The sequence below is a fragment of the Emydura macquarii genome, unplaced genomic scaffold (assembly GCF_026122565.2).
Source record: "Emydura macquarii macquarii isolate MOO-44397 ecotype Brisbane River unplaced genomic scaffold, CSIRO-AGI_Emac_v2 contig_3477, whole genome shotgun sequence".
In the NCBI taxonomy this organism is placed as follows: domain Eukaryota; kingdom Metazoa; phylum Chordata; order Testudines; family Chelidae; genus Emydura; species Emydura macquarii.
In genome coordinates this window covers 6521636-6542521 of record NW_027133614.1, presented here as the reverse complement: position 1 = coordinate 6542521, position 20886 = coordinate 6521636, and the positions used below count along the sequence as shown (strand labels likewise).

Genomic DNA, 20886 nt, shown 5'->3' with positions numbered 1-20886 from the left:
ACAGCTTGTTTAAATGAGACCCGTGAGTCACACACAGTTAAGTTTCACTGCAACAGTAATATCCTTGGACAATTCACCCTGAGGGAGAGGATCATTTCCCTAAACAACATGGATCCTTGGGATGATCTTTGTGCCCAATTGGAGCCTTGGTAAGTTGAAAATAAAACATGTTTTTCTATAGACTGAGGAATTCCCAGTTCAGAAATGATACCCAGGCTCTATATCATCTTCCCATCCCATCAGATCCAATCAGTGCTATCTCTCAGCTATGGGAGGACTTGGCTGAAGGCTGAAAGTAGATGAAGAGCAACTGGCTGAAGCTACATCCAGGAAATGCTGAATGATGGGGAGAGGGAAGCTATTTTAACAGCTCAAAACCTCTAACCCTTCTAACATCACCCAACATTGAGGGAATTGCTAAAACAGAGATTTTAAAACAGTCTGGAGCTTTAGTGTTCACCTGAACTTTTCACCAGTTATATATACTCAAAAAGCCATGGTTGCAAATATATCCCTTTTCTATCAATATCAGGAAAGCAGGCTACTCTATCCCCATCAAATTCAAACTTGGCCAACAGTGAGTCACAAATTTGTGATCTCCAGGTTTATAGTTTTCAGTGTCATGGAAAGAGATCACCAAACATATCAATAGGACAGGAAAGAAGTAAAACCCACTCACAATGCACTCTCAGGGTGCACTGAGCATAATTCCTAGGAGAAAATAGCTAATGGTGGAGCCTTATATTTATAAAAATATTGGCACTTTAAATATATTTCAAACTGTGGCATTGATCAGTATAATGTCTGTTTAACATTAATACACTATGTTGGTAATTATAACTAGGATGATTCCTTAAACAATATGAAAGTAAATAATTAATATGAATTTCATTAAAACATTTCCCTCCACCCTCTTGATTTTAATAAATGTAGGCAATAGAGTAGGATCTGGGTGTCTAAATCCCTTAGGCAGCTTTGAAAAATTTCCACCTTACATTTTTATGTAAAGACATACATAGAAAGCTAGGACAACATAGGTGAAGAATGTCCTGCATTTGGTACTGTTCTGAACTGGGAAAAAAGTGACATTGTTTGACAGAAGATAGTGGAGTTTCTATGGGGAATGACAAAGTCTGCATAAATCACATTACTGTCTGAGAAGTTCTTCCAACAGAAATATCACTTAGTGTCTCAGCAGCTTTCTAATGAAACTGGTTATTATGAGACATTATGAATGCTTTGGATATTCTGAAATATAGGAGATATTTAATACATGTTAATAGCATATTTCAGCAAAAACTGTCATAAATGAAGAGGCCATTTTAAACAGCTCATATTTAGTTTCCCTGCAGCAAATAAGGGAAATTCCTCTAGTCCTTAGTCAGACCAACATCTCATTTTAATGGGTTTCAAGGGCATAAGGAGGTGCTGAGGACTTATTTTCTTCTCCTAATGAGCTTAGACTCTAAATAGAAAGGACAGTCATCGTAGGAAGGGAAATGACTTGTCCAAGGTCATATAGCACATCATTATCGAATTAATGACTAGAACCTAGGCTTCCTTCAGTCACAGCCCAATGTACTACCCTCATGCTAGCTTTCTGGATACAAATGAATTCCATTCAGTGTTATTTATGTAACTCAAATCCAGGTAAACATGAGTATTTGAGTTTACTAGTTTTCTACTCTCCTGATTTCTACTCCCTTTTAGTTTAAATATATAACGAATATCTTCAGACAGAGAAACTCTGCCTCAGATAACAGATCTGTAATTCCTGCTAAGTTCAAATGGGGGTGATGCGTGTGTATCTGTGGCCACAATTTGTCCTAAAGAACAATACTGTAAACATTCTTTTTAAGATTATTTGTCTGCTGTCAGTGTTCTCGCTCATTTTGTCTGTTTCAGATAAAACAACTAAGGGGTAGATTTTCAAAGGCACAAATACCCTTTGTACAAATACAAATACAGTACCTAAACCACCATTTGTGTCTTTGAAACTCTATGAATCTCTAGTAGTAAAAAATAAATAAATAAATAAATTTAAAAGTGGTTCTTTCTTAGCTCCGCTGCCCCTTAAATAGACAGATTATAAAATTTTCTTCTAGATAGACTTTTAAGGTTTGATTTACAAAAATGTGCATGCCAGAGTTTGAGTACAGTTGAACGCCATATTTGTAGATATATGCTGCAGTTGCAAATGCACATAGCCATTTTATAGTATATATCTATCAAGTCTCTTGTAGGCACAGATATCAGGTTGGTGCATGCAATCATGTTAAATGCACACCAAATTAGGTGAGCAATTAACATAGACATCACTGGAAAATCAGGCCACTTTGGGCACTTCTGAGCTACATTTTGAATTTTCCATGAACAATTCATACCTAGCAACAATTTCTCCCTTATAAATATTTGGTGGCCTAACAAAATTCAAATGTGAAATATCCCATTCATTGTTATGGATAGATTTAATTTAACACACATGGTTTTCACCCAAAGAACTGACAACAGAGTTATTTTGAATTGTTTACTCTAAGCCATCTGCTTTTTCCTTATCACATCTTAAACACACAGCCATATCTTCTGGCCTTCAGACTTAGCTACCACCCTGGCAAGATGAGCAGCTGTTTTCTTATCAAAGATTAATACTGAAACTGTTAATCCTAAACTACTGGCACCATTTATTGGTGTCTCAAGGACCTTGGCTGAATTAATGTTTAAGCAGGATCCATGTTGAGAAGACTATTCTAAGAAGCTGTATTTTAACAATGGCATAAAGAGAATGCTTTTGGGCAAAACAAAGCCATGTTTTCATTTACTTTCATTCATCTCATTTTTATGTATAATAAATTGTGCCTCTTTTGACATGTATTATGCCTCTGAACTTATACCAGCTACAAATGGTTTTAAAAATTGTGTAACTTTTCCAGTATCAGCTGTACTTATTATAACACTCCTATTCAGGAAAGCACACAATTTTTCAGCACATAAGCTGTCCCATTGACACCCATGTGCTCAAAGACTCCATCCAATATCCACTGATGTCCCCGGAAAGACTCCAAAAATGGTGCTGAATCAGTCCCCAGGAGATTATGGACAGGAATAGTAAATAAACTCAATTTACCATGTGACTGTCATACCAGCATGACAAAACACTATTTGTCAATACCTACCACTGTTAACAGTACATTACTATTTTAAAAGGCTTTTTGGACTCTCTTAAGCAAGAATAAAAATCATCCCATGTAAAGGAGGAGGACTGCAAGTATTCTACTATATCAGCAACTAGATCTGTAGAATACATGAGAAGTCACTTTTCCAGAGGGAGGGCTTTGTGAGTTCATACAAGGGTCCGGTCATGATCCACTGATGTCCTAAAATCTATGGGGATACATGCAGATACCAGATAATTTCTGTAAGCGTCCATAAGTTCTGCATTAACTCTCTTGCCTACATTCCCTGCTGGCAGCAAGGTTTACTATTGTCATTTGGCAATCTGCTCACTGCTGCACCCTCTTCCACATCACCCCATTTGATGGGCAAAAGTTGCAGAGTAAGAGTTAATACAACATCATTGACTTTTGCCCAAATTTGAGAGATGGGTGGGTTCATCATGAGGTCACATTGCCTAATGCACCATCATCCTTCTCTCTCTCTCTCTCTCTCTCACACACACACACACACACACACACACACACACACCCACACACCCACCCACACCCCCTACAGAATCTCGGTAGCAATTTGATGACATGGATGGTCTTTTGCCATCTTAGAGGGAAGAAGCTATGTCGTCTCTTTAGGATCCTCCACACTTCCCTGCCATGTTCATTGCCTAGTTTTGACTGGTATTAGTACCTGTTTGATTTCCTCCCCACCTCAGAGCACAAAGGATGATTATCTCACTCATAGCAGGTAAGTACCAGTAAGTTGACACCTACTTCCATGTTGTCTGGAGAAAGGTGAGAATTAAACACACCATGTTCATAATCATATTTTAAGTTATTTATAACGCCTGAAAATCTCGAAGTAAAATCCTTTTCTATCCTTGTGCACTTGCATAGAATGATTACTCTCTATTATTCATTCCCTGAGTGCGGGGCTGTTGGTGCTACTTTTCCCCTCTTAAGGATCAAATTTCATTTGGTGTATTTGTTTCAAAAGGGATGTGGGGGAGGAGGAAGAAGAAGCCTGAAAAATTAGAGACTTAGCTAAGGTAGAGAAAAAGACAGATCAAATGTTGAGTAAAAATTCTTGAATGATGATATTTTCAGTTTCTATAGATTCATTAGAAATATAGCAAAGTTATGGTTTATAAACAGTAAAATATATCACGGGTCATATTTTCAAAGCCATTTTGAAAAAGGCCACTGCAAAACTTAGTCCATGCAAACATGTGCTATAAATCAAGACACTGTAGACAGAAGTAGCACATGTATACAAATTCGATAGATAGCTTACTACCGAGCTTGGGCTTAAGTGACCACGCAAAGCCAGTGCTGAAACATGCTTAAACAAGCACTTGATGAGTAGTTCTACTGAATTAATTGAGACGATGTGTGTGCTGCATGCTAAGCATTTGCTTAAATGGATCAGGGCCAAAATACCTTGCAGGTCTGAGCCATTAAAACATACATTATTTGTGCTTACAAATTTGTGGTTATACACATACAAATTGTGCCAACAGAAATTTAGAGGCCAGATTGCGACCTTTTTGAAATTTTGGCCCTTTATAACTTAGAAAGGTGAACCTTTGAAAAGCTTCTATTGGCATGAAGAAAACTGGAAATGAAATAAAAATAAATCTGTGGACAAGAATTTCCTTGACTGAGCATGCAAATTTAAAGTTTGCTTTCTGCAAATACTCTTGCATGAGACTTGGAAATCTGCTTTGCACAGTTATTTGGAAAATTCAACTCAGTGTCTGTAGAAAGCAACACAAAAGGTATATGAACATTGCTAAAGTTAACTGGTTTTAAAATTTGAATAAATCTTTGCTGAAAAGGTTGTTCATTATGAGCCCAGCCTCCATCATAGCTGTAATTTAAATGCATTATTAGAACTGCCTTGTTTTTTGTTATTTCTTTAAATCTCTTAATTCACTGGATTTAGGCTGCATCAAGAATATCTGAAAAATTCCTTAATTACTTAAAATTCCTTAATTACTGCTGTATTTCCTGTTGCTAAACAGTGATGAATTTTGTACATTGTGATATATAACCATCAGAAGAAGTTCAGAAATTGAAAAGTTTATCTGAAATGGAGAGTTAGATCATTGGTTGATGTAAATCAGCATAACACCTCTGAAGCCAATTAAGTTGTGCTGATTTACACCAAGTATGTATCTGAAATAATATCATTTTTTCAATTCTTTGTATAGATTGAATTAACATTCTCTTCCTGAAAACCTTTTGTCTAAAAGGATGGGACTTAAAGGGTGGAAGGAAATTCATCAGGAGACTCTAGTAGAAGGGACAATAACTTATCATTGAATTAAATGTCAGTAAAGTTCATGTATCTTTCATTTTTATGGACTGTGTTTGCATCTCGAACAATCTCACTTCGTGTACGTTCCACGTCAGTGATCAGAAAAGAACTTCTCTGATGTGTCCTGTCATATTTTTCAGAGGGGTATTTAGAGAATTATCTATTAACAGTGTGGACTGTATCTTGGCAACAGCAAAATTCCGCACTATCTTCAGACACCATCTTCATTTGCTGTTTCACCTAACACTATCATAGAAGCTTTCAGGGGATGATTCTCAAAAGCTCAAGTGGTAGTTAGGTGCTGAGCACTCACTGAAAGTCAATGGGGTTTAGACACATAACTGACATTCTGACTTTGAAAAACTGCTCCTTAAATCTTCTTGTCAGTTACAGAAGCCTGGAAAGGAACCATAATGTATACTTACAATGTCAAAAGTTGTGCACAACATTGTTTACAAAATCATACTATAATATTTTAAAGCATGTTTCTACTGTTTTGTAGAGTTTTTTTTCATTAAGACAATTACAATGATAAAGTAATTGCAAAAGTCAGAGTAATAACAGAGTGCTTTAATTTGTAAAATATAGGATCAGCCTTGTCGGTGACCACCAGGAAAACAGGTGACTCACTCTCAATCTGAGAAAAAAAATGTGTTGTGATAACTGTCAGCAACAAAAAGGTTGGTTCTGGGGGAAAATGATAAAACATGGAGGAAGCTTACGTTTAATGGCATGAGATTTTAGCTAAGGATCACTTTCAATAGGCAAATCACTGCTTTTTCTATAGAGGTTCTTATACCACCCTTGTCACTGGAGCATCTGAGCATCTTCCGGTAGAGCCTTACATCATGTGTTGTTCTCCCATCCTCTCCATTAAGCAAGCACTTTTCAGTGTGATTACTATGTGTCAGATGTTTTCTGATGGATGACTCTAGTGAAGTTACAGCAAGTCTGAATTTGGCCCATAATATTTAACTGTAACCACCCTTATATTTAGTAGAAAAATCTAGAACAATTAAGTTTGCCTTTTACTTAAAGACTATCCCCACTTGCATAAGCCATTAATATTTTATGTTTCCTTGCATGTCATTTACCCTGAAAATTGTCTCAGTAAAAATGGGCACCATGGGATTCCATTTCTATTGCCTCAGTATCTCCAAATCAAATTAGCTCAGTTTAACATTTTGTTTTGTTTTTTCCCCTACCTGCCAATCCTTCAGTCTCCCTGTGATGTGGATATCTGCCTTGGTTTGTTGTTTCTCCCATATCATCACTGGAAATAAGAGACCCTGAATTCCAGATTATGCCCTCAGTAAATCACATGTAGCTGCATTCTCTTCAATTTGTAGTAGTCATGCTTAACATATTTCCAGATTACCTTTAGCTAACAACTAGTTTAAAGTTACCTTGATATTGTCAGTACTTCTTGTACTTCACTTAGTAGTGGAAAAGATTATTTGGGATGACATCTAAAGGCAACTGACAAGTTTTTAAAGCAGTGCCATTGTATAGTATGTCTTCATTTGCACTTGTCCAATCCTATTGAAAATTTATGGGATTGCAGAAGCATAATTGAGGGCATAATTTAGAGACAGTGGGGTTGCACAGGTGGTCACTATGTATACATTTTTATGTACAGAATATTTCTACTGTGCTGATGTAAGGGAAGGAGAGAGCCCAGCTTGGCTTTCAGATCACAGGCTGAGTTTGTAGGGCTGGTAGCTGGAACTAAATATGTCTCCTTGTAAGATGAGCAAGTTTGATCTGAAAATAGACAATGCATTTGGAATCCCACAATATCCTCTGCAAAATAAAAACTTTTGCTAACAGCAGTGCACTTATACAGTAGCTTGACAATCTATTACTAGTTTTCCAATTATTCCATTTTAACTGGGAAAGAAGATGTTGCATAAACTTAATAAATCAAACCTAAAATTGAAACGGGAAAGAGAGGGACTCCTTTAGTCTGTACAGAAAAACAAATGTAACTTTGTACTATGATAAGCTTCATTCTAATTGATTCAGAAGGGAGAAAGAATGTGTCTATGAAAGACCTAAGCAACCGCTCAGTATACAGGAGGTGCGATTGCTTGCATCATTCTCTCAGCACCCACTACCTCTCTTCTGACCAGAAAAGACCATTGCTAAATTAGGATTGGAATCCAGTTGCTATGCCAAATGACTCTCATTCTAAATCTTAATTGAAAGACTTCTTGTGAAGAATCTGAACTGAATCACTGGTAGTAGAAATTCCTTTTTAAACACTGTGAATAAAGACATTAGTCATTACGGTTCAATCCATTTGCCCCAGAGCTGCATAGCAGTGGCTCTTTTAAGACAGGGCTTGGAACTTCAGGCTCAAGGGGAAAAAAAACCAAAAACATAACAAAAACAAAAACCCTTCAAGCCTCTTAAGTTCTTAATATAATTATTGTTTACTTTATCTTGCAAGGGTGTTAATTTGACTCCCAGTAATTAACTTCCCCATGTGGCTGTCAGGTAATTTAATCAATAGTAAGAACAGATATACCCAGCTGTCATTGCGTCTGTGACCAATATTCTCCCCTCACCCCTGTGGAGGTGTCACTGTTTTAATAAAGTGAACAGGTGCATTGTACAGAATTTCTTCAGAGAGCCAATATCTAAATTGTTCATCTTATAGTCCAAAAGTGAAAGGATAGCCTATCAGATTCAGACAATATAATTGCCTCATTTTCAACCCTAAAAGCATTATATGCCTCCTGCTAGTTTAGCACCTGGCAAATCTACTTAAAAAGTTATGCAAGATGTTGTTTGCTCAGATAATGTTTAAAGTAGGCTGACATTGTAATGAAGGAGAAGAAGGTTTCATCTATCATGATTCTACTTGCATCCACCATGTACAGGATATAATGTAGTTTCTTTGAAAGCTGGTAATAAATCTCATTCTTGGGACAATAGCAATCCATTCTGGCACCTTTGAACTAAGTGTTATTACAATAGATATCATTTGGTGTTCTCTTTCCTGTTGATGGAAATAGTCTCCTCTGAGTCGTCATTTCTTAATCTTTTACAATGTATACACAATATTTCTTCCAAGAAGACATCTGATTTTTGTTTATCCCCCGGTAATCTTTCCTTCCTTTCCCTCAACTATAGTTCTGGGACAAGTCTTCCATTTGTTTGCCTTGTTTAATTTAGATCCCAATCCCAAAAGTTCCTCACACTTCAGGCATCTACTCTCATGGTGCTCCCTGTATGATCAAGGCCTTCAATTTTCATTTTTAATTTTTTTGGAGGAGGTAATGGTTATGCTTAGGTTTGTTTGTTAAGCACTTCATAAGTCTGCAGTTTTATGGAAGTGATATTTATTATAGTAACTAGGGCTGAGCAAGAAAATCAGAATTTCCATCCCACAGTAAATTCTGATATTTTGACTTCTTTTTTCATTACAAATTGGGACAAAAGAAGTCAAAAACAGATTTGTCATAGAATGAAAAGTTCTGAAAAAACCTGATTTGGAAGTGTTGAAATATTTCATTTTTTATATTGGCCATCAAAATTAAAGATGGACATTCCCAAACAAAACATTTAATGTTAGGTTATTGAACGGAGTCAAGACAGATTGTGTTGAGGGAGTTCTATTTTAAACAGCGTCTGCCTAAGGTGTGCAGTGTCGCATGGGAGTTATTGTTTTGGTTCTACATGCTCCCCTCCCTCCTGCCATTCTCTCCTAAGGCTCAGGTTCCCTGTACAAATTACATATCATGATGAAGTTGCAGCCATGTGACTCCCACGACACACACTGCTCACTGAGAAGGAAACTGCAAAGCATTATGGGAGATGTAGTCTGGCCAAGGTGCCAGTTTATATGGGAGAATGGGTGGGGCCTATGGTACTGGAACTATAAGTCTTATGCAAAACTGCACAGTTTAGGCAGATACATTTCACTTCAAGTTAGTTCAACATTAAACTGTATCAGTTCAGTTCAAACTAAAATATATTGATTCAGGTTGAATCAACCTGAAAACAAAAATTTTGTTTTTATATTCTTAATAGAAAAATAACAAAAAAGCTCAAATTGAAGTTGTCCCACAGAAAATATTGTGTATAAATTGCATTTTTCCATGGAAAAAAATTGTTTCAGCAGACTTCAAGCCAAGCTAAAACAACCATAACCTGACACATGCAAATTTTGGGTAAAGGGTTCGAGACTTGAAATTTACTCAAGTTACAACAAACCTGAAAATCTGCATTTTTTTAAGGTTCAAATAGTTTGGATAAACACTGCCTCTGTCTTGCCTATAATTTGTTTTTGCAAGGAGCTGGTCCACAAACCTGGGTTGGTCATTTTCAGAGTGTTGGGTCATCCCATGGGATCAGAAGGGTTGCAGTTCATCCTGGGCAAGTCTAGAAAGTGATCCAGGACATCCACTTAATTTAAAAAAAAAAAAAAAAAAAAAAGGCAGCCTAAAATCTGCCATAGTATGGGATTACAGTAGCTCTGCCTCAACTTCCTCACCACAATCTTCAGCCTCCTCCCATTGTAGATATGAGTTGACCCTCTGGCTAAGTGACATAAAAGTTCAGCCCCTTCCAGGGTAACACAGTCCTTTAACCAGGGTCCAACAAAAGCACAAAAAGGAATTTTTGGCCCAGCTGAGTTTGGTAACCAGCCACCTTCCTTACAGATGGTATTCAACAGCCTGTATTCAACAGCCTGAATTCCACACTGACCAACAGGCACTTAAGCCTGGGTCAACCCAACAGTTTAGTCCAGGCCCATCCTCCTAAAAAGCTCTGGATAGCAATATTCATCTCATAGACACTGACCTTCCACCAGGCTTCTTGCCTTCCAGATAGGAGCAGTCTGTCAACTCTGCTTCTCAGCCCTCAGTGGCTGGGCTTTCCTCTTGTTAAGACCAACACCCAAGGCAGAAGTAGCAGGGTGCAGTTAATTAAACAGGGCTGACTGGCCCTCCAAGGTGCTCCTTAAAGGGGAAGGCTGCCCTGTTTCAATGTCCTTCTAGTGTAACATCAGCAAATATTTGGGGCAGCCTGTTGAGATAGAAGTGATTAGTTCTCTAACATCATCCCCAGTATCTGAGCTCCAGTCAATACAAGGGAGTTGAAGATCTGTGAGGGAGCCAGTTACAGCTCCCTGATTCTGCATCAGTTTGATAGTTAAGTCATCATAGGGGCTACTGTCATTTATACCACCTCCATATGCTCCCAAAGTGATCCTATACTCCTGGAGTACAGTGCACTGTACTACACAGTAGACTCCCCTCCCACTGATTCTCTGATATGCAAGTCCCCTGACATTCTCCCTTCACCAGGATTGGGGGGAGAAGCTTCCAGTAAAGCAGTTGCCCTAACATTTTTATGCTAGTGGAGAGAGTTCCCGCACTGGCTATTTCTGTCAAAAATCCAGCTATTTTGCACCCCCTGAGCAGCACAAAGTGGCCAGATCATACCAGATAGTTTGGTCCTCTGATTCTAAATCCCTTGTTCATCCCCTGCCCATCCCTTTCACAGTGCATATGCTTGGTTCCTGTACTTAAGCCTTAAAAGAGTAAAAAGAGTGAATTATTTCATTACATAAGGGCTGAATGATTTACTCAAGCCAGTTTAAAGGTCACCTATTTTTTCCACATAAAAGGTAGTCATTTCAAGCCAAGTTCATACGTTTGTACAGATTCTTTTCAAATATATATTTCTTGGAACACAGATGCTACTTCTTTAGATGAATTAATGTATCAAACAACTAAAATTAATTGGAACAATATATATATATATATATATATATATTAATTTTACTGCTTTGTTTTCCCCAGGCCCTTGAAACAGAGTGGGTCATTGATTTTTTTTAAATTTAAGTCCCTAGAGTCTGGACAATACTCAAGCAGCATTTTATTGGACATCTGCAGTAGTTGGCTATTTGACAGGTCAGTTCTACTGCAGATCAGTCCCTTAGACAACAATTTTGAGAGCTTTGTGGTTTGGGATTTCAGTTTGATGCTTCTGTTGGTGTTTGACCAGCTGTAACTTTGATTGCCCTGATTAGAACTACAAGCATTATGATGGAAAGAGGAGTGATAATGCCATGGTCTTTTTGTTCATAAAGAGTTTTAACATGAAGAGTAGGACACTGCTGGGGATTTTGAAATTCTCTATCATAGATCTTGATGCTCCTCACACTAATTGTAACCACTGTAGTGGACTCTGCTGAGACCATAGTTGCCTGAGGTAGAGCCAATTTTCTTGAATCTCACTTGAGTACTTTAACCTTCAGTGCTCAAAACCCTCCTTGTTCTCAAAACATGCAGTTTTAAACAGCTTTATTGAGCTTGGGTGAAGAGAGTTAGTGGTATCAGTTTCATTTCTTAGTCCGTAAACACAAAATATCACAAAATCCCATCAGGTTAGGGTTGAGGCATATTTGCAGCTGCCCACATCTACCACCTCTTGTGTGAATAGAGGACCACAGTTCCCAGGAGCGTTTGCCTCAGCAATAAGTCCTATATTCACAGAAACCACAATAATGTGGCCTAAAGGTTCCAAGGTTATCAGCTGGAGCAGGTTCAGCCCTGGAAACAATTCTGGATTTCATCCCTCTAGAGAGGAGGGAATCTCTGAAACCACATCGGAAGCTCTAAATACCTTTCCTCCTTTTGGTTTTAAAATTCTTCATTGGACTTGAATACTGCTCATTTGCACATTGTGATCCTATTCATTATTTTTAACTTATTTCAAATAATTGTCTTTGTCAAATGACATTAAATGGTATTCACATGAAAATCAGACCTAGACAAATGAAGATTGCAGACGAGCACAAGGAATCAAAAATATTATCAGCCTGATAGGGAATACTCTCAGCACACTAGCAGCAGCCTAGCCACTGTCCATTTTTTTTGTAGGCAACACAGCATAGGAGAGTTTTAAGGAAGGTTTGCAAGAGGATAATGATTTATTGTTGCAGGTAGGAGAAACTACCTGCAAACAAGCATAAGGGGCTGCATGGGAGAAAGCACGAAGGTACTTGCTTGAAAATTTAACAAGTGGTGAGGGAGGGTGGCTTCATGGACTGATCAGAGGTTGGGGGGGACCTTTCAATGCAATTGAGGAATTGTTAAATGTAGGAATGGCTGCTCTTCAGTTTCTTCTTAATTTAAAAGGGGGGCAACCCTAACAATCCTACATCCCAAACAAACTTTTGTTTGACACAAAATTCTGAAACTGATTAAGTAACATGCCTTTTTAGTTTGAGAAAGATTGTTTTCAACTCATTTTGTGGTTATTTTGCTTTTTCAAATTGGTTAAGAAAAGCATTCTGCTTTGTTTAGACTTCATAGACCAAACTGAACAGAAGCAAGGCTTTATGATATTGTTATATCATAACTTCCAGAACAGTGGTTTGATGCTGTAAAATGAAATTATTCCAGATTGGACATCAGTGCTAGTCAGAATGTAATATTAGAAACCCAAAATGTAAGTTAATGAAGGGTCAGATCCCCAGCTATATTCATTTATACCACCTGAGAATCTACTCAAACCTTTTTTCTGATTTTGGTTTCTTGTGGACCACCTTTAAGAAAAAAAAAAAAAAAAAAAAAAAAAAAAGCATGAATTACCACCACCATATGCAACTACCATATTGTACCTACCAATTGTGTTTTTCATACTCTCTATCACACACAAATTTCCTCTGTGCACCTCCTGATTCTTGCACATCCCATCTGCGGCTTAAGTAAGCAAAATAAATATTTTCATACTGGAAATAGTATTGTATTTTACAATTTTGTGTTACAAGTTGATATTAGCCTTTCTTGTCACTTGTAAACAGGTAATCCAATTAGTTGCCAATTGTGGAACACTATGCCATCGTGCAAAGGACTGCAAAAGGACAATATTTCTTACAGAAGTGATCATAGCAATGTGAAAATTCAAAAGACATTAAGACTTGTGTTGTCTTCTCTATTTTTCAGCAGTAAGAAATTGTGCTGAAGTAGAAAGAATAAAACTTCCTAGTAATGGAAGGCAAATTATAGTTCTGGGGTTAAAGTGTAGGACTGGTAGTCAGGAGAACTTATTTTTGGGTCAGATCTTTATTTGGTTGAATCAACATAGCTCCATGGAAGTCAGAAAAGTGGTAGTAAGTTACGTTAGCTGAGAATCCAGGCCTTTGTTCTTATTTCTGCTGAAGAGAATATTTTAAGACAGTGTATAGTTAAACTATTTGCTTGTCTCTTGTTTTCCATAGTTTGTGTTTCTATGTTCTGTTAAGCTATGAAAACTATGTACTTGCATAAGAAAACGCAATACTGAAAACTTACTATTCTTAAACCTACATCATGCCAAAATGTTGATACTCATTTCCATGGCCTAGGATGTGATCCTATAACTAGAGCTGATCTGAATTCTCTCCCCCCTCCGCACCACCCTCCCAAATAAAAATTTGGTAAACTAACCAACAAGCAAAAAAATTCTAGAGTTTTCTACCAAAGCGTTCAGGTTTTATATCAAGAAACCGATTTCTACTTTATTTATTTAGCTAAAAAGCTGTATAAGCAAGAACAGTTATTTTCCTCAAAACCAAACCATTTTCTGTCCAAAATAGATGGACATTATTTAGCCAGCTCTGTTGTAACTGAGGTCCCAGCCCTACAAACTACTCCATGAACACAGACCACTGTACTCATGCAGAGCTCATTGCAATCAACGGGGGTTCTGTGCTGGTGCCTACCCAAGTGAAACGTCTGGCAGGATAAAGGAGTAATTGTGGGATACTTATGACTCCAGTGCAGGACCAATCTGACACAGTATGGATTGTCAAACAAGAGTGGAAAAATGAGGGAAATAGAAACCAATATCTAGAATCACAGAGGGAAAAGTACAAAATTACATGAGATTACAGTATTTATGATGTTTTTCTACCATTAAGGTCCCTTTTTTAAAAAAATAACGTAAGGTCTAAATTCTATAAATAAGCGTCTGAGTCACACTACTCAAGTGAATGATCCCATTGACTTAAATGGGATTTTATTATCTAAAAGGTATTTAGATAGCCTGCATCATAATATCTGAGTACCTCACAGTCTTAAATGTACTTATCCTTACAACATTCTTGTGAGGTAAAAAATCCTATTATCTCCATTTTACTGGGGGGGGGGGGGGGGGGGAACTGAAGTTAAGAGAGACCAAGGGCCAGGTTTTTGAAAGGATGCTTAAAGACTTAAATAAGCACCTAGAAGGATTTTCAAGAGGTGCTTTTCAACTAGGCACCTATTGCCTCTTTGAGCTCCTAACTACCTTTAAAGATCTGACTTTAAGAGACTTGTCCAAGGTGTCACAGAAAGCCTGTGGTGAAGCAAGTATTTGAAACCAAATATTCCATACCTAAGGCTACTGCCTAGGCCACTGGACCATCCATCTCTATTCCTCATCTGAGTAAAACTGTATGTGCTGAAATGTTTGCACGATACGGTCCTATATTTAGATATAAGTAGACCTGATTCTCATTTATACTAAAGGCACTTTTATATGTTACCAAAGTGGAGAATAAGTCTCGTGTGTATTTCCTCTTACTTATAAGAGAATTACATAAATATTATCTGTTATTGTATCATCATCATTTAGTCTTCATTGGTAATGCAATTGTTTTATTTTAAAATGATAAAGTTTGCAACAAAATGTAACTTAAATTATGTCCAAAAATAACCAGAGATACATAATTACAAAAAACTGAATCTTGCCATTTTTCAGATGAATTCAAGTTCTTTATGAAAAGGCTGCCCATGAACTATTTCCTCAACACCTCTACCATAATGCATTTGTGGACAATGGATTCTAATTTTCAGCGTCGCTATGAACAACTGGAAAACAGCATGAAACAACTTTTCCTTAAGGCACAGAAAATTGTACACAAGCTCTTTAGCCTAAGTAAGAGGTGCCATAAACAGCCACTCATCAGCTTGCCAAGACAGAGGTAAGAAATGCTGTGAAAACCTGACACACTCAGGAAACTGTTTTGAGACTGAAGCCTGCTTAAGAGTACAGGTATGCTAATAAGTATAGTAAGCAGTCTTTATAACCATAAAGAGCAAGATAATAGTATTGAGTCTTCTAGTCTTTAACGTTCTGTTCAGACTAAGGTGAGCAGATATCAGGACTTTCCCTATAAAATCGGGATATTAGGGGCTTTTTATATATATATATATATATATATATATATATATGGGTGCCTATTGCCCCTGACTCCTGTCCCAATTTTTCCACACTTGCTATCTAATCACCCTAGACTTCCCAAAGGTAATGCCACAATGAGAAAAGACAGACACAGACTACAGCTGTGTCCTTGTGTATTACTGGAATCAACAAATCAAAGTAACGTGCACTTGCCCCTCCCATCCCCACCAAGGTCAAATTCATCCCTCATTTAATCCATTAACTTCAGCAGAGTTATATCATTGATGGATTTGACCCACAGCCACCATACAAAGTGAGATATGGAACTACACTAAGGGAAAACAAACACAGCTATTTTCAGAGCATCCCTTGACTGTATATTATAGTGTACGTGCTATTTGGGCTGGATCTCTCCTTTCAAATGTTAAAATGTGACAAACTGCAATGGATGGCGTGCGGGGGGAGAGGGAAGGGAGGGTGGCGCTAGTCCTGCCTAGAGACATTAAGAGAAAGAATGGTAAGTTTGAGAGGGCAAACTGGTGAAACTCATGTTGCTAGCATGTAAGTGAGTTATGTATTATCAATTTTCTTCTGATTCACATTATATTAATGAGGAATAGCTCCACTGAACTTACTGGAATGACACAGCTGTAAGTGAGATAAGAATCAGGCCTAAACTAATATGGATATGTTTTATTGCACACACAGGGCTGCACTTAGGTCTCCAAGAATAAAGATTTGTTTTAAGAGATGCAGTGCTCTGGGGATAGCTAGGGACCTGATGCTTGCTTCTAGGCTCTGCAAGCATAATGGCTTCAATTCAATACCTACTGAAGAAAATGGGACTATTGCCACAGACTTTAATAGGTATTGAAATGGACCCCATATTTCTAGGGCTGCAAGAAGCAGTTCGCTCCCCAGCAGCAGTTATTACACATGGTACAGTGATGGAGATGCTGCTCCTTTCAGCTCTCTCATATCCACAAGGTGTTGAAAATGATGGTGAGGCTACAGCCTCACCTATTTCCATCTCTCTTCCAAAGGAGCGCTACTCAGATTCTCCTCTTCTACTCCAGAAGCCAAGACATCCAAATTATGGCTTCCTTTTGCTCAGGTTGATGGATGGCCTCCCAGTCCCTTTTCCTCACTTCTAGCATACTCATTGAGGATAGCCATGTTTTGCCCCTTAATGATCTTTCAGTTGTAATACATTATTTATTTTAGGTTCATTTCCTGTTTAGAAAACATTCCACAAAGAAAGGTTACGTAATCATTGTGATATTTTGACATCTAATGTGTTGCTGGGTTATGGCTTTAAGCATGAACTCTGCATTTAAGGCATGATTCAGTTTCACTGATCCATGCAGAAAGCCAGCTTTTACCAGTGATACAGTGAGCTTCCTTAAAAAGAAGAAGACCACATCTAACAGTAAGCATTTTTGCAAGATTAACTGCCTATATATTAATGCAAACAAAGTTGCATCAACACCATTCAGTAACTCCCAATAATACCAGAGTAGTGATGGAAATATAAGTGTCTATTGATCCAAAATCCCCATGCGTTTATGTTCTGAGGGAATAATTTTAAATAGATTAAATAGTTTGTTGGCATTAACTTCTACTAGCAGAAAACCAAATGAACTGTTTCCATATTGCAAGCAAACAAAAATATCTTTGTTTGTAATGTACCAGTAACAGGGCACTGGTTCTCAGGAGCAAGGCTCTGGCTGATCAGGTGAGTCAAGTGATAACTCAGTTCAGTCATTTCCAAATCCAGGTGGCCATTTTCCCAATGATTTCCATAAAACCATGATGTTCTGTTTTTATTCACATCCGTTCTCCTCCTAGGCCTCCTGTCTAATGCCTGAGGAAGTTAATGGAAGGGCTTCCATTGACTTCAATAGACATTTTTGATCAGGCCCTTATAGCAGGTCTTACAAAGGAGCAACGCAGAATCTAGTAGAGAACAAAAACAAAAACAAGAGAGAAATGCAATGAAGTTACGCCAGTAGAAGATTTGGCCCACTCTACTAAAAGACAGTTGTGAACCCAAAATGAGCAAATTGTGATCATTGAGAAAATATAGATTAAAGATTAGAGTTTGATTTCTCTTGTAGGAAGCCAGGAGGGAGCCTAAAAGTTTAGTATAATTAACCAGAACTTTGATAGAAAGTATTTCTGTAAGGATTTCAATAGGCAACATGTAAGAAATCCATGTGCCACACCTGGAAAAGGTAACTACACAAATATTTATTGCAGTACTTCCTTGTGAAAAAACAGCACACAAGCCTCTTTCCTTGTCCTCCTACAGTTTGTTTCCTAGCATGGAGCACACATTTTGCTAATTTTTTTAAGATTATGCCTCAGCTGGAAGAAAAAAAAAAAAAAAAAAAGGGTTAATTGAAATTGACTGGGTTCCCCCCTTCCCCCCAACACTCTAGACTGAAGCAAAGAAGCGGGCTATTTAGAGTAATTCCATCTCATGATTTTATTTCTTTAAACCCAAATAGCTTTACATATTTTTCCTCAACATTGTTAACATAAATTAATTAATTGACTCATGACCTATAGAAACTGCCTTCTCACACAGTTTATGGTCTGCAAACAGTGTAACAGATAGAATGAGAGAAATTAACAATCCTCATCCTTCTGTACCTTGCCACAACATTTCTAGCATACAATTGCGGGGGGGATCACATTTTTGTTTTATTCTACTCAGTATCAATTCTTTTCGAATTTCATATCTTCTACCTAGATTTTAAGACCAACTTAATTAAAAAGAAATATATTAATTCAGTTTCTGATTTAATGATGCAGTAGTTAGATCCTGGTATGATACTACCATACAAGTCAGTGGTAAGTTTTTTATTGGCTGTTTAGCTGTTATTTATTCTGACATTTAGAATTTCTTTAAGACAGTGAAGGAGTGTTCTAAGTATCAATGGAAGTTTTTTCAGGATTGCTAATTTCAGAGACAGAAGAATGTTTTAGACTAAATATTGGGAATCAAATAGTAACATAGGAATTGCCAGACTGGATCAGACCTGATGTCCATGTGACACACATCCTGTAGCCATCGCTGACCAGCACCAAATGTTTCAGTGGAAGGTGTAATAATCCTGCAGTAGGCAGGTGTGGGATAATTTACCCCCCCGCACCCCAATGCTCTACCTTGAGTTCCACAGGGTAGCAAACAAGTTAACTTTTCTAATTGTATATAATGAAGAAAGAAACAAAAGGTGTGCAAACCATGATCCGGCCTTGCTTGCACACCCGGGATTTTGTTTATGAGAGACTTTTGGGTGCACAAGGAATAGTGGCCAGAGTCCATTATGGTTAACACACCCATGGAAAAATGTTTAGTGTCCACTCCACAAAAGCAAGTTGTACTAAAATTAAATATATACCGGAAAACAAATTGCTAGAGGCATTCTATGCTATTCCTTTCCTTATCACTACTCTTTTCTTGGGGATCTTATATAGCCAAGTGTACATTTTTCTATGAGGGTTGTGGGGAAGAGCTTCTAAGGATGTGGGTACTTTTCCCTCCCAGTCATGTCATGCACGTCTTTTGACAATGAGGTTTTTCCATCTGCTGAGGAATACAGTGGGACTTTATGTTGAGTATGAAAAATATATATATATTTGTAATTTGTTAGCTGGAATGTAATAGAAAGTTATTGCAACTGTATGTAACAGGCAGAAGCCTTTGCAACATGGACATTATCCAAATCACACCACGAATGGAGAGAGAACCTTTAAAAAAATTACAATTTGAAAGAAAACGTATTCATTTTTTATGAAAGGATGTCACAGAATGAGGCACCCTCTGCATGGACTTCAGTGTCTGCTGTTTCAAATGGGTCAAGGAGGGTCACTAAAATGCTCTCACAGTGAGCCACTGCGATACATTAACAATTACATCTACTTAGGAATTGTGTGACATCATACACACATTCACTGTGTTTTCTTTGCTTGACCAGCCTCCATTGCATGCATTAGCTGCAATTCCACTAGGTGGCCAGCTCTTGCTATAGTTGATATCACAGAAAAATACAGAGACTGCAGATGGCAAAACATGTTGAGTCTCACTGACTTACAATCAGACTGGCTGCCTGGGCAGAGGTCTTCTATATGAGAATAATTATGCGTAAAGAGGGATTGTGAATTGAGAAAAACAGTGAATTAATGTGGCGTATGTGTGGAAGTTTTTCCCTGTATTATACTTATCCTGGTAGGACGGGTGAGTCCAACAGTTACTTCAACCTCTTAGGTGTAGGAGCACCTTGTACAAATCAGATGTAAAGTAGAGAGGGGTACCAACTGGAGCACAGGTTCTGAACCGCCTTACATTTTGAGAATCTGGTCCACACTTTACAGCTCTGGATGATCACTGTGGGCTGTAGCTGAACCTGAAAGATGGGATCTATGCAAATTTAACATTGTGGTAACAGCTGTATTTAATGTCCTTATTTTACAAGGGAAAAAAATGACCCATATTTAATGGGGTCAACTTTAAATACTCCTGATCGGTCACTGTAGTTCACACCTCACTCAGGTGCGGTCACTGTAGTTCACACCTCACTCAGGTGAAAGGTCATATTTTTTGTGACTGCTCATCTGTGGATTGTCATAGCACCAGCACCAACTTTCATATTGTAATAACTATATTCTGGACACCTGAAAATCATGGGAACATGAGTCCCCATCCTAGCTGTTACTGGGAATCACTGGGACTTCTTGTGCTAGTAACGATTAGCAAGATCAAACACTGAGTCCCTCTAAATGAAAGGTCCAAACCTGCTCCCACTGACATTGATAGCAGTATTCCTATTAACTTCAATGAAAGAATACAAAGATCCATGTCAAAGAGCTTGGTCTGAACACAGGAAGAGCTAAGGGGAAAGTCTATTTTCTAGGAGCATGACCATGTCCACATTAGGGCTACCATTTTGAAAGATAAAGGATTTGGTGCCCAACCCCTGTTTAAAATTGTGCGCCAAAGTCAAGTACGCTTTTGGAAATGCAAGCTAAGGTACTTACTATGCAGACTTTTCCATGTCATTTATAGTGATTCCAAGTATAGTACATTATCCATTTGAATAGATGAATGGGGTACAGAATATTACAGCACGGACACTAGCTGCACAAACTTAGTTTGTATGCTGTTTAAATAATTCTCTTATGAAAAGCCATCATTTCGTGCCAGGTCTAAAGAGCATAATTTGTTTG

The 20886-nt window shown here is 37.8% G+C and overlaps 1 protein-coding gene across 2 annotated transcripts in view; it reads left to right on the top strand.

Annotated features, from left to right (window-relative positions):
- Positions 1-20886, top strand: part of BRINP3 (BMP/retinoic acid inducible neural specific 3) — a 252313-nt gene that overhangs the window by 191393 nt on the left and 40034 nt on the right. For both annotated transcript variants that reach the window (XM_067535139.1, XM_067535140.1), the window contains one exon: positions 15232-15454. In XM_067535139.1, the coding sequence (XP_067391240.1) occupies positions 15232-15454 (223 nt within the window). The remainder of the gene's footprint in view (positions 1-15231; positions 15455-20886) is intronic.